At 34.4% G+C, this 13,286-nt stretch overlaps 1 protein-coding gene across 14 annotated transcripts in view; it reads left to right on the plus strand.

The window, feature by feature from the left end:
* LOC128224829 (spectrin alpha chain-like) overlaps positions 1-13,286 on the plus strand; it is a 57,243-nt gene that overhangs the window by 9,645 nt on the left and 34,312 nt on the right. For 9 of the 14 annotated variants that reach the window (XM_052934896.1, XM_052934900.1, XM_052934901.1 and 6 more), the window contains exons 2-17: positions 1,845-1,999; positions 2,653-2,755; positions 3,233-3,358; positions 3,876-4,016; positions 4,411-4,518; positions 4,865-5,037; positions 5,370-5,514; positions 5,813-5,929; positions 6,137-6,310; positions 7,059-7,160; positions 7,311-7,448; positions 7,702-7,890; positions 8,170-8,325; positions 8,960-9,102; positions 9,453-9,627; positions 10,950-10,964. In XM_052934896.1, coding sequence (XP_052790856.1) covers positions 1,857-1,999; positions 2,653-2,755; positions 3,233-3,358; positions 3,876-4,016; positions 4,411-4,518; positions 4,865-5,037; positions 5,370-5,514; positions 5,813-5,929; positions 6,137-6,310; positions 7,059-7,160; positions 7,311-7,448; positions 7,702-7,890; positions 8,170-8,325; positions 8,960-9,102; positions 9,453-9,627; positions 10,950-10,964 — 2,148 coding nt within the window. In that variant the 5' untranslated portion in view covers positions 1,845-1,856. Of the gene's footprint in view, positions 1-257; positions 392-1,844; positions 2,000-2,652; positions 2,756-3,232; positions 3,359-3,875; positions 4,017-4,410; positions 4,519-4,864; positions 5,038-5,369; positions 5,515-5,812; positions 5,930-6,136; positions 6,311-7,058; positions 7,161-7,310; positions 7,449-7,701; positions 7,891-8,169; positions 8,326-8,959; positions 9,103-9,452; positions 9,628-10,949; positions 10,965-13,286 lie in introns of those variants that run through there. The other 5 variants (XM_052934899.1, XM_052934907.1, XM_052934909.1 and 2 more) reach the window with 2 other exon arrangements.

Consider the following 13,286-nt stretch of genomic DNA (forward strand, 5'->3'; position numbering starts at 1 on the left):
CGCCTAGTGCAGAATTCTTCACTATATAGCATTTCAGAATTTCAATACTATATTGTTGATGTTATAGCTTAAAGAACTCTCATAGTATAGGGTGGTTCCTTTTTCAGGCTTTTGTTTCCTTTATTGTAAAGATATCTGAATAAATGTCACAGTAACATGTGTTGTTATTAAAGTAAAGCCCACCAGTCTATAATGAAAATACTAAGGGCACCAGTCTATAATGATATTATCTCCTGCATATTACTCACAATCTCTGGCTGGGCTCCAGCAAGGCTGTTTTTGCTGGGATATTTCAGCATCCTAGCTGCTTCATATTCCAATATTCTAAGTAGAGCATCCATCTTGGTTTTTCAAGTCACCAGTGATCCCATTATAATTTGTGTTTTTCAAGGTAATCAAAAGTTAGTGCACATTGCATAGTTGTGATGATGTTTATTTTAGCTTGTGGATTTTGTTTAATTTGATGGAGATTTTAGTTCAATAAGGGATTTGCCGATGAAAGTGTACAGTGAATTTCAAAGGGTGGATTATTACTGGAAGCCATCTTGAATATTAAGTATATTCTGTCTGTAGCTTTACACAGATGTTTTGAAGTGAATACGTTTCTTTTTTACTTTCATCATTTCAATATAAAGTTTATTTCATGCATATGTTGATAGCGTTTGATTGTTGCAATTAATTTAAGCGTATTTGACTTCAGCACTTGTGACCGCTTTGGTCAAAATAAGCAGAAGTCCACAAGCCAGTGCACTAGCGAAACGCTTTCCAGACTTGCTTAAATTCTGATATATGTTTATTTAATGAGGGCTTGTTATGAACTTTGATACCAAGCACTGGAGTATTTGTTCATCCAAAAGTCCTAATTTCGATGAATGGATCATTGCTTTAAACACTATGCAAAGGCAAATAAAGGTATCAAAGTCAGTGACTTGAACTGCAAAAAAAGCAATGTAAGAACTATTCAGTGCCTGTACTACTGTAGTTTTTAAGCTATGTTTTCAGGGGTTATTTAGTCATAGAGATAAACGAGACATGGAAGTGAATGTCATTATTATTATTATTAACTATAATTATTATTATTATAAACGTTAAAAAAACTATTGAATTGGAGAGTATTAATTAGTTTTGGGCCTACTGGTGATTTCTGCTTAGGAAATGGATGTAAAAAATGTATACAGTTGAACTACATGTTAATTCAGTATTATAAGATTGATATTGATGTAATCATTGCAACTCCCAAAAGCAAAAAGCAACATTGATAACGATCATCTGGATGGCCAAGTAATCAGTTAAGTGCTGCTTAATGAATAAATCATACACAAATATCACAAATACCCTCAGTTATGACAAGCAGATGTTTTAAAGATGATGCATTGATTACTCTATCCATGACTGGGTAGTCTGGCATATAGATTGCTAGACTGGCGACCAGCAATGACTATGTAGCCTGATATTTAAATGCTAGACTGGCTACCAGTTTACTGATCAAATGAGTCGGTTGTCTGGTTAGAATTTCTTTTGCTAGAAGCTGTTGATAATGATGCATAGCTAGCTCTACCAAAGGAAGAATTTGTTTTGCTAGACTGGTGACCAGCTGTTAGTTATGATTCAGTGTTTAGTTACTCAACATTCAAGGTATTGAAATGAAATTTGGTATACATGTTACCCATGACAATACACATCTTAGCAAGGCCCACAACTCTGGCTTTAATAGTTTTTGAGTATAGTTTTTGAGTAATGTCCCTTGATTGACTGAAAAATAAAGATGTGCCTTCGCATCTGCTTTAGGTGCTTTTAAAATTGAAATAGTTATTTATTTGTAAATGTTTGTAACATATTTTCAGTAAAGCGGCACAATGACAGAGGTTCAGCCTCGAGAGATAAAGATTCTCGAAACTGCTGAGGACATCCAGCAGCGACGAGATGAAGTTCTTGGACGATATTCAGCCTTCAAGCAGGCGATATCAGACAGAAGGAACAAACTTGAAGACTCCAGAAGGTACCCGAAAACATAGGCATTGTTGAAACACTTTGAGAGATCATATAATAATATACTTCTGGGTCTGAGATCTTGAAACTATTGAAGTCTGTTGAAACACAATTACGCTAAGCTCACTATTTTTGTTCTTCTATCATTTGGGATTTATTTTACTTTTTCAACTGTTATTTTTGTTAAATCTGTCTGATAATCATGAAAAAAACTCTTTTTTATCAAAATCAGGTTAAAGTAAGAAATATTGATTAACAAAATAAGCTACATAAGTCTGCATAACTTTAATGTTTCGAGAAATCAGGGCCAGGGATGTGATTTGTCAAGAGATTTCCGCTGATCTGATGGCTCCAGGAACAAAAAAACAAGATGAATAAAAAAAAACTGGTTGCTTATAGTTATTACTTTATTTGTTTTAAGTATTGACGCTCTAGTTTGCTTAATATTTGGCAAGAGGGGAGCCCTAAAAAGGGCTTCTTAAAAGCTAGTTTTACTTCTGCTGTAAGTTACATGACCCCAATTTGGAGCCTGAAGCACCCCCGAAAGTCATTTCCAAAATGGTTTCAGCCCTTCAGCAATGAGGTCATTCACATCACTGTGTATTTATAAGCCATTGCACAATATATTCTTAAACTCTTCCTATATTTGCACGTATTTTCCAGGTACCAATACTTCAAGAGAGATGCGGATGAGCTTGAAAGCTGGATCATTGAAAAACTGCAGACAGCCTCGGACGAGAGCTACAAAGATCCAACCAACCTCCAGGTAAAAGACAATAACGACAAAAACTGAGACTTTTATGGGATATTTCTTTATTTTCGTAATAGAGTACTTTACCACATTTAGATGATATTGTCATGTTTGAGATTTTTTGGTCGTATATAAGATTGTTTTGCCATGTTTAAAGTATTTGAGTTATATTGAAGACGTGGTTCTCAGGTTCTAGGTATTTTTACTGTAATAAAATATTTTTTGCCATATTTGAGGTTTTTTCATTATCATGCATATTGCTGTTTTAAGTTTTTTTTTGTGCATTATTTATATTTCGTACAATTGTTGGCCACATATAGAAGATGTTTGCTATATTAAAAAAAAACATTCTGCTATGCTTGTCATTATTTACATGATTGATGTAATTTTGTCATATTTAAAAAGTGAATTTAAGTATTATTTACCATATTTAAGGTGTTCTTTGGCCATAAATAAGCAGATTTTGGTACCTGTATTTTTCAATATCTACAGGCCAAGATCCAGAAGCACCAGGCTTTTGAGGCCGAGGTTGCAGCTCACGCTAACGCCATTGTAACACTTGACAACACAGGCACAGAGATGATCGACCAGGAACACTTTGCCTCTGAAATCATCAGGGTATGTTGAATATTGTGATCAGTGATAAAATTTCTTAAGTTTTGAATATCGTAGCTTGAAGATTCTTGTGGTGGTCAAATAGGAACATTTGGTAAGACAAAGTTTATTCAAGTTCTGTTTTTGATAATAGTGCAGAACTGTTATACAGAATGTCTACGAGTGAAGTGATGGTTATGAGCCCATTTCTAGTTAAAGGATTTTCGAACTTGCTCAATTTTTGTATTAAATAGCAGGGCTCGTAAGAAAACTTTATATGACTCAGTAGTGTAAAACTTACAGCTTGTTTATCCAAATGTTTTAATGTTGCTGACTGTATTGGGAATGCATTTTCTTTCTTGTTTGTTCAATGAACATCAGCTATGATTTTTAAAAGCCTCTGATTTTACTTAGTGAAATTGTTAATAGAAATGAGCCACGCATAGTTATAAAATATGAAGCTTTTTTACACATTTATGATCATATATTTTGTTTTGGTTAACAAACCTTTGTTTCTAAACAACCCATTTGTCCATTACAGGAGCGCCTTGATGAGCTTCACCGTCTTTGGGAGCTGCTTCTCTCAAAACTGAAGGACAAGGGACTTAAACTCCAACAAGCCTTAAAACTGGTCCAGTTTATGAGAGAATGTAACGAGGTCATGTTCTGGATCCATGACAGGGTGAGTTTCAAGTGTGGTTTGCCATCTGGTTTTGGTCTTTTTATAAAGGTGGTAAGAATGGATAGTTAGTATGTGCAGGGTAACCCCTTTTAACAGGGAATACTTACTGTTCCATATTAAAATCACACACCAATATTCATCGATGTAAACATTATAAGCTCATTTGATGTTCATAGATAAAACTCTCTGAACTTTGGCGGTTTTTGCAGAGCGGCAGCATCATGCAAATTTTGCCATTTTTCATAAAAATGTTGAAAATACTCGTATGAAACTTGGTACACATGTTGCAGAAGACGATGAGTTATGCCTCTTTTTCGACTAAACAAGCAAAATACTTTGACATTGGGGCCACAGCATTCTTGCAATATCTTACGCATTTAATCTTACAATTCAGGAGGCGTTTGTAACATCAGAGGAGTTTGGACAAGATCTTGAACACGTAGAGGTCTTACAGAAGAAGTTTGACGAGTTCCAGAAAGATCTGCAGAACCATGAAGATAAGGTGAGATATGTTGTATTTTGATTGAGAATTCAAATAGTTTACAACGTCACTTTTTCACAGATGGCATTCTAGTTGAACACACCGTTTAAACTACAGCTAAAAGATGGTCACACTGATGCACAAGATAGACTTGTCTGGAACTTGACATTTTTACTTCACTATACAGAGGGGAATGAAGTGAACAAGCTATCATAGCAGTATAATTTAAAAATAGTTAGCTGCTAGAAGATGGCCACCCAGATGAGAAAATGTTAATTCAGTAATGTGAAGAGATAATTAAGTCTGAAATACAAAACATATCCTCGTCTGAAACACTGACTTAATATTTCTACTTAACTATTCACAGGTGACAGAAGTAAACACACTCTCCCATCAACTGCTCGAAGACGGCCACCCAGACGAGGACACCATCAACCAGAAGAGAGACGAGGTGAATGAAGCTTGGGCTCGTCTGAAACAGCTCTCCCTTCTCAGACAGGAGAGGCTTTTCGGGGCGCATGAGATTCAGAGATTTAACAGGTAATGAATTGTAATGGTCCGAAAGGGTTCTTTGATAGATGTTTTTTATTGTAAAGATATGTATATTGATTTGTGTTGGTGTCTCATTGGTTGTTTTATAGTTTATCAGTGAAAACTGTATAATTATGTTAAAATAAATAACTACAGCATTGATACGCAAACATGGTGTGCATGTACCTAAATGATGGACAAAGTTGCCAATAATTTTATTAATGCTTATTTAACCTAACTCTAAGAATATTTTGTATTTTTAATTAAGTTTTAAGTATTTCCAAATAGTCTTTGAACAATTCCATAAAAATCACTAAAAATTCCATCTGTTGTAATATCAGGGATGCGGATGAGACAATCTCTTGGATTATGGAGAAGGATGCCATCCTTTCGACTGATGATTACGGACGAGACTTGGCGAGCGTTCAGGCTCTCCGCAGAAAACATGAGGGCGTTGAACGTGATTTGGCTGCTCTCAATGAAAAGGTGTGAAGTATTTGTAGTTGTCATCAAATTGAAAGAGATAGAATATTGTTGACTCATGTAAGTGGACATAAATAAGTGATACTGGTGATGTTGGTGTACAAATGATATTTCTGTATTTAAATTTACTGCATTTATCAAAAAGAATTTTCGTCTGTGAATCAAAATATATATTTTTCTTTTTGCTACTTTGCAGTTATTGTTTTCTAGCCAACCACCCTGAAAATGAAAAAAATACAAAACAAAATTTACAGTTAAGTGCATGTAAAATAATATGTCATTCTCCACAATTATTTCACAGGTGTCAGCCTTAGGTGCAGAATCCAAGCGTCTCGAGGACATTCATCCGGATCATGCAGAAGCTATTGACACAAAGCAGAGTGAGATCGAAGATAACTGGAGAAGGCTGAAGAACAAGGTTTGGATTTTCTGATATTTGAATATTCAATTGCACTTAATTAGTTGACTCATAAGTGGCTTTTTCTATTGCTTAAGACATACTGACAATGTTAAGTTGCTTTTCTATTTAAAAAAAATCAAAGCATAAATTATGGACTGGTAATATGGTCTCTTCTTTTCTTGATTTAAGCTTGACTTATTATAAACATGATGTTCTTGTTAACAGGGAGCAGAGAGAAAGTCCCGTCTTGATGACTCATACAACCTTCATCGATTCTTGGCTGATTTCCGCGACCTTGTCTCCTGGATTCATGATATGAAGGCAATCATATCTGCGGATGATCTTGCTAAAGATGTAGCAGGTGCTGAGGCCCTTTTGGAGCGACACCAGGAACATAAGGTGAATATTGGGTCTCAAGTTGTGTTGTGTGTCTCAGGTCTTACTTTGTGTCCTGGGTCTGAAATTGTTTATTGTTTTCAGAGTCTTAAATTGTGTCCTGGGTCTTAAATTTTGCTGTGCTCCCTGGTCTTAAAAGAGTGTTGCTGGTTAAATTGTGTCCTGAGACATGGGTCTTAAATTGTTCTGTAAGTCCCATGATCTTTAAATGTGTCCAGGATCTTGTTTCAAGACTCTTATCTTGTGTCCAGGGTCTTAAATTGTGTCCAAATGCTTGGTTGCTAAGCTGTTTTGATGTCTGTTAAAAGATTATTAATATTTCTATCATCTTCATGAACAGATATTTTGTAACATAAGTGGTAAAAAACAGCACAGTCTTAGCTTGCCAGAGTTTTGTCATAGCCTAGGTGTTGTTGTTGGGGTCATTGGCTTCATTGTTGTCTTGCAAAATCTTTAGCCATAGAAAAACACTCAATAGATTTAAATCAAACTTGTATATAACGCTTGTAGCCAGACAAAAATATGCGCAAATTTAGCAAGGCCCAAAACACAGGCTTGAGAAATTGTTTATGCCCCTTTTTGGACTGAAAACCCCCAAACAACAACAATGAATGATGGCTGCCCGCCACTCTTATTTATGTTGAAGAAGCTTCTGTATTATATTTAGTGCTTTACCTTGTGTGCAATTATTGAATAATCTGACCAACGGAATATATATTGCAAACTAACATTATATCATCCTCTACTTCAGGGAGAGATTGATGCTCGTGAAGACAGTTATCGCTCGGCCATGGAGGCTGGAAACAGGCTCGTTGAAACTGACCACTATGCTGCCGATGAAGTCAGGGAAAAGGTAAGATAACACTAATTGTATGATTGATTATGTTATCCTATTATTGTAATAAGGCTCCCAATTTAAAAATGAAAAACCTATAAATGCAAACATGATTTAGTTGAAATTATATTGATTGAACAATACATTGATTATTTCTTCCCTTGACAGCTTCAGACCCTTTCCTCTGAGAAGAACAGCCTTCATGAACTCTGGGAAGAGCGCCGAATCCTGTATGAACAGTGTATGGACCTTCAACTGTTCATTAGGGACACCGAGCAAGCTGATGCCTGGATGACCAAGCAGGAGGTATGTAGGACAAAGTGGAGATTTTTTTCTCTTTTCCTGTAGTCTTGTATAGTGTGAATATAGAAAACCTCTCCCTCAGGTAACAAGTTTGATACTTTGAGGTCTCCCCTTAGCTTTATTCATTTGGACAGACATCTTGTTTGGCTGTAACATAAGTCATATAACTATGAGTATTCCCTGATCCTGTTCAATTATATCATCATATGCTTTATTCAAATATAATTCAATTCAATACAATTCTTTTTTATTTCAGGCCTTCTTGGCTAATGAAGACCTAGGGGATTCTCTGGACTCAGTTGAGGCCCTGTTCAAGAAACACGACGACTTTGAGAAATCTCTTGCCGCACAGGAAGAGAAGATTAAGGCCCTCGATGAGTTCGCAACCAAGCTGATTGAGAATGAACACTATGCTGCTGATGATGTTGCTGCACGTAGAGACCAGGTGAGGCTTTGCTTTGTAGTGTGGTTTTGATACACACTGTTCAGATGTTGGATAAAAGAAAATAATAAAAATTGTTTAAATGTCGGGCTTGGAAGAAGTTTTTTACTCCCGACAAAAATGAAATTAAAGTCCAATAATTAAAAGATGTGAGACAATTTTGAGATTAAAATGTACACTTTGTATAAAGATAAGCTTATGTAACATATCAATGGATGCAATTTTATTGTATTTACTGACAGTTTCTGAGACTATGTAACCATCATAATATATACATTTCAGTTGCTGACACGTCGTAACCGACTATACGAAACATCTCATCAGAGGCGCCAGCTTTTGGAGGAATCATACAAGTTCCAGACCTTTCAGCGAGATTGTGATGAAACCAAGAGCTGGATCAATGAAAAACTGAAGACAGCTTCTGATGAGAACTACTTGGTGAGGCCGCTTTGACTCTTTATAGGCTGATTGTTCAGAATTTTAACAAACTTGTTTACAGCATCGTTGTTAACTTTTAAATCTTTACTGCTCTGGAAGTTTAATAGATACACTGGTATTCTGCCAGTGGTCGAAATTAGCACAAGCCCGCAAGCCCTTCACTGCTAAAATGTCTTCCGGGCTTGCTCAAATTCTGAATTTTATATAGCAGGGCTTGTTCAAAAATATGATTCCATGCAATAGTATAAGAATTCGGGCTTGTTCAACCGAAAGTCTAATTTCGATGACTGGTCTGCAGTATTTCTAACAAAATTTGTGATAACTGTTTCAACTGTACTTGTGTTTTGAAATAGCACATCATCATATATTTTACGTTTAAATGTTAACAAAGACCTTGTTAATCATGTTGTTAACCTTAAGAAAGTTCCGAAAAATGGGCCCATAACACAGTATGTGTCTCACCAATGAATTTTAAGCCCAAAAGTTGATTTTTTTGGCCGAAAAAATGTGATTTTGAATATTATGCTTTAATGCATTCGACAGCTTAAAAAATGTGTTATTTAATAATTTCAAAATTATGATCATTGCCTGCTTTTGAGAGAAATATGTAATACCTGGAAAATGTAAATTTCAGGACCCAACAAACCTCCAGACTAAAGTCCAGAAACATCAGAACTTTGAAGCAGAAATTGAAGCCAACAAAAACAGGATTGAGGCTATACAAACCTCTGGGGAACAACTACTGGCGGAAGAGCACTATGCCTCTGATATCATCAGGTTTGTGAAATTGGGGTGAAGTAGACTTTGAAAAAAATAGGGGTGAATTAAAATTTGACAAAAAATAGGGCTTGCATTGGGTATATATGTATAAAAAGAAAAGAAAGTATAAAGCATGTAAAGAAATAAGCTAACAGTACATAAGAGAACTGCTATGCCTCTGACACCAAGTGGTTTGTGAAATAATGGGGTGGAGAAGCTAATGGAAAGATTGTTTCAAGACATACATGCTGACTTGATAAGGAAGGGAAACTTTATTATAATTATTTATTGATAATATTGATGTTCCAAGTAAACAAAAAAGAATGCCAAATAAGTTTGAAGTATTTAAATGTCCACCTTGATTCAAGGGAGAGAACTGATGAAATCATGGAGATGTGGGGGAACCTGCAAAAGCAGACCGAGTTCAAGGGAAATAAGCTGACTGAGGCTAGCCAGCAGCAACAGTTCAACAGGAATGTCGAGGACATTGAATCATGGCTGTCTGACATTGAGGGGCAACTCATGTCCGAGGATTACGGCAAGGTGAGAAATTGGGGAGTGTAGTAACTTTTGATCAATCTTCATTTTTTGTCATTTGTTATATGAATGGGATTGAATCCTGGGTATTTGACATGAAAAATAATCTTATAATTAGGATTTCAGCAAGGGAAGAAGTTTTTTTAAGTTTAGAGCAACTTAAGGAGTTAAGGCAAGGTGAAATTTGACAGTGGTGTTACATTTGATCAAAGTTACGACTGATGAGTTTAATTTTTATTGGACTAAAGGCATGAAGTAAAGGCTGTTAGACATTTCAGGGAAATTTATAATGTCTGATGATTATTCAAATTAAGTGAACATTATTTATTTTGATGAAAAATGTCACTAAAAGATCAATATAAAAAAAAATGCTGAGAATTTGCATGTATAGAAAGGAAGGACAGGCACAGAAAATAAATTTAAAGAGATTTTTGTTGCTGACAGAAATGTCTGTTTTTGTTGCAATAACTGTTTATAGCGTATGGCTTCAGTTTTTTGAGTTTGAGTTTTCCGCTTTGTTGAATCAAATAGTCTTGTTAGCATTTGCAATTGTTGCATGAAAGGAGGCCGAGTGTTCAGAACTGTGTTACAGTTAACAACGTTGTTAACACCATTATTGTTCACTTTCAAACAGTTACTGCTCCTGAAATTGGATACTGTGTGATCTGCTGAACTTTTATCAAGATTTACTTGTTTGTATATAAATATGTGAGCATATCATGAAATATATTACGTTTAAAAGTTCACAACTATGTTGTTAATCATGTTGTTAACTTTAACAAAGTTCTGAACGATTGATCCAGTATGTATTGAAACTATTTAAAGTATTTCTAAGGTGTAAACTTTAGTATAGTTTGTACATTTGTTGCATGAACATATTGTATTGTAATTATATATAGTTTTTCTTAAGTGTAAAATTGTTCACTTGTACTGTGAAAGTGACATTAATAGGTAATGGTTGCTGTGTCTATGTTCTTTAAATAATGATTACAAAATCAAGGTGAACAAATTTACACAGTTATATCTTTCATTAAGTCCAAATGTTCTGTCTTACAATCAAGCATTCCTGTGCTTTATTTTCATGGTGTAATTGTTTCCATTTTCGACAAGTAGTTAAATACCCTGAACCCGAAAATTATTTATATATTGTGCAAACTTAGAAGCCCATTTTAGTGTGTACTACTTTTAAATGCATGAACTAAAATTCTTTGACAGAACATTTCATTATATGTCATGTTGTTATTTACAATGTAATCTTTTACATGCATGCTGTTTGTTTCATGTATATATATTTACTTTTTGTTATTTTCTGTGGTTGATTTATTTAGCTTTTGAGGCGTCAAGTAAGTTTTTCAATCTCGCTTTGCGTGTGCTTTACCTTTTTTGCTTGTATTTTAAAGAAAAGAGTCCTGATATTGTCATAGTCCTTGTGATGTCGGTGTCGTTGAGTAAAAACTAAAATCATGGCTCAAAAACTCATTAAAATGAACATGAAACTTGGTACCAATGATCGCACATGTATAGCAAGACCCATAACCCTGGCTAAAATTGTTCAGGTTTTCCCCTCGTTAGACTGGGGACACCCAACAACTGCAGACGAGCATTAGCATTTTTTTTGTGGTGCTCTTGTAAGTCTTGCCTCACTATTCCTTTTGACCTCATGTGTTATGAAGCTTGCGGAGTTTAGGTAGAAATTGTCATGCTAAGATGACACCTTAGATCACTAAGATTAAAAACTAAACCCTGTGTAATTGAATATAGGAAGGCTTTGGTGATTTTGCTGTTTACTTTAAGTTTCCATTAAAAAATATGATTCTTTGATAACATCAACGTTTAGGAATACATCTGACTTCTTAAAAACCAAAAATATGTTATGAGAAGGCTAATGAAACTGTCTTGCTTTCAATCATCAATACTACATATTACAATCCACCCTGTTAATAAAGTTTGTATTAATTATTATTCAATGGTTTTCCATCCATCCCAGTGAATCTGCAATATTTTCCCTGTACATTTTTCACTGTAACATACACTTGTATATTTTCACAGCAAGCCCCAACCCCCTTTTTTATAAAATGTTGTTTCTGTCTTTTAAAGTTAATTACTTGAACATTCTATGATGTAACTGATTGATATACTAATACTTTTTAGCATTCTTAATTGATTTTGCTCATTCTGAAAAAGAATTTGCTATTGAAAGGTTCAATTTTATACTTTGTACATGTTATTGATAGGGGTGTATCGTTTTTTGAAGATTAAACTTTCTCACAATCTTTCTCTTAATCAATTTATTTTAATTATCCTTAAATATGATTGGCTTTGCCTGCATGTAAGCTTCAACCTTTATAAATTGCTTTCATGTTTACCACTCTTTATTAATGGAAGTGTGTTTTGTCTCTGCTTAGGTTCTTAAAAAGTAGGGGTGACATTAGAAATGATAAAAACAGTTGTGATTGTATTTTTGGTATCAGATTTATAGGGTGAGTAGCTTCACTTAAATAATTGTGTGTGCAATTTATTTGCCAGTAAAGATGTTATATAACAATGCTTAGGCCGGTTTTCTATGTGTCAGCCATTAGCATCAGGATTACATGTTTGGTGGTGGAAAATAAATTCCATCCAGTGTAATTCAGAAAATCATATATATATTTAAATGGAAATCTTGTCTTGACAGTTTGCCTTTCTGTCATTAATATTTCATGAATTAATTTTTTTAGACTCCTTTTCTTTATGTTCTTCAAACTAATTTTTCCCCGCCCGAAAATTATCCAAGCTGACTAAACTAAGTCTTGTTCTGATGTTTCGCGTATGCATACTGTGGATGCAGGTTCAGAATGCTATTGCTTGCGAATAAAAAACGGCCTTAGTATCAGAGAAATGTGAAGATTGAAGGGAATGACAGTGTATGAGTTTTGATTGTGCTGTTGAACTATGGTGAAGGGAGTTGCTTAAATTTGTGTTCTGACCCCTAAACAACTTTAATGATAGCTATTGATTGAATGAAAAAATATGAGGAGAAAAAAATAGATATTCTATAATCTTTGAAGATTATGTTTCACTGTTTCAGTCTGACTTAACCACATCTGAAATTTGAATTAATCTGAGATTCTTAATTGATTAAATTGTACTAATTAAGTTTTAATGTTGATGGGTTGTCATTTTAGTTTTATTTAGGGGTCTTTGGATAACTTTTTCAAAGGCTAAAATAATGAATTGAGTGACTTGATGTGACTTGATGGATGGTATGTGTTTAACCAGAATATCTTCCAATCAGGGTGCAGGCTAGTTATTTAAATATCTAGCATTTTTGCAGGTTATGGTTTGCTTACATAATTATGAACATATTTTGTCTTCAAAGTGTCTTCTAATACCAGTTTATTTAAAAGGAAAATTTGCATTAGCAAAAAAAATCCAGTCTTCCCTTAAGAATTTGAGACTAGAATTATGAACTTCCTAACCATCAAATGTGGAAGTTTTTCTCTGAATTGTGCTGTCTCCAACGCAACAATTTGTTTAACTATTATGTTAAAAAAATTTAAAACAACTATAGCTTGCCAACTTAACAAATTTGTTTTAGAATAATTCATTTTTCTTCAAGACTGAAAGAAAGTGTGACCATAAACGTAACATTGACACAAGGTTTAGATATAAATTTATATATTTAT

The sequence above is a fragment of the Mya arenaria genome, chromosome 17, assembly GCF_026914265.1.
Source record: "Mya arenaria isolate MELC-2E11 chromosome 17, ASM2691426v1".
NCBI classification, from domain to species: Eukaryota; Metazoa; Mollusca; class Bivalvia; order Myida; family Myidae; genus Mya; species Mya arenaria.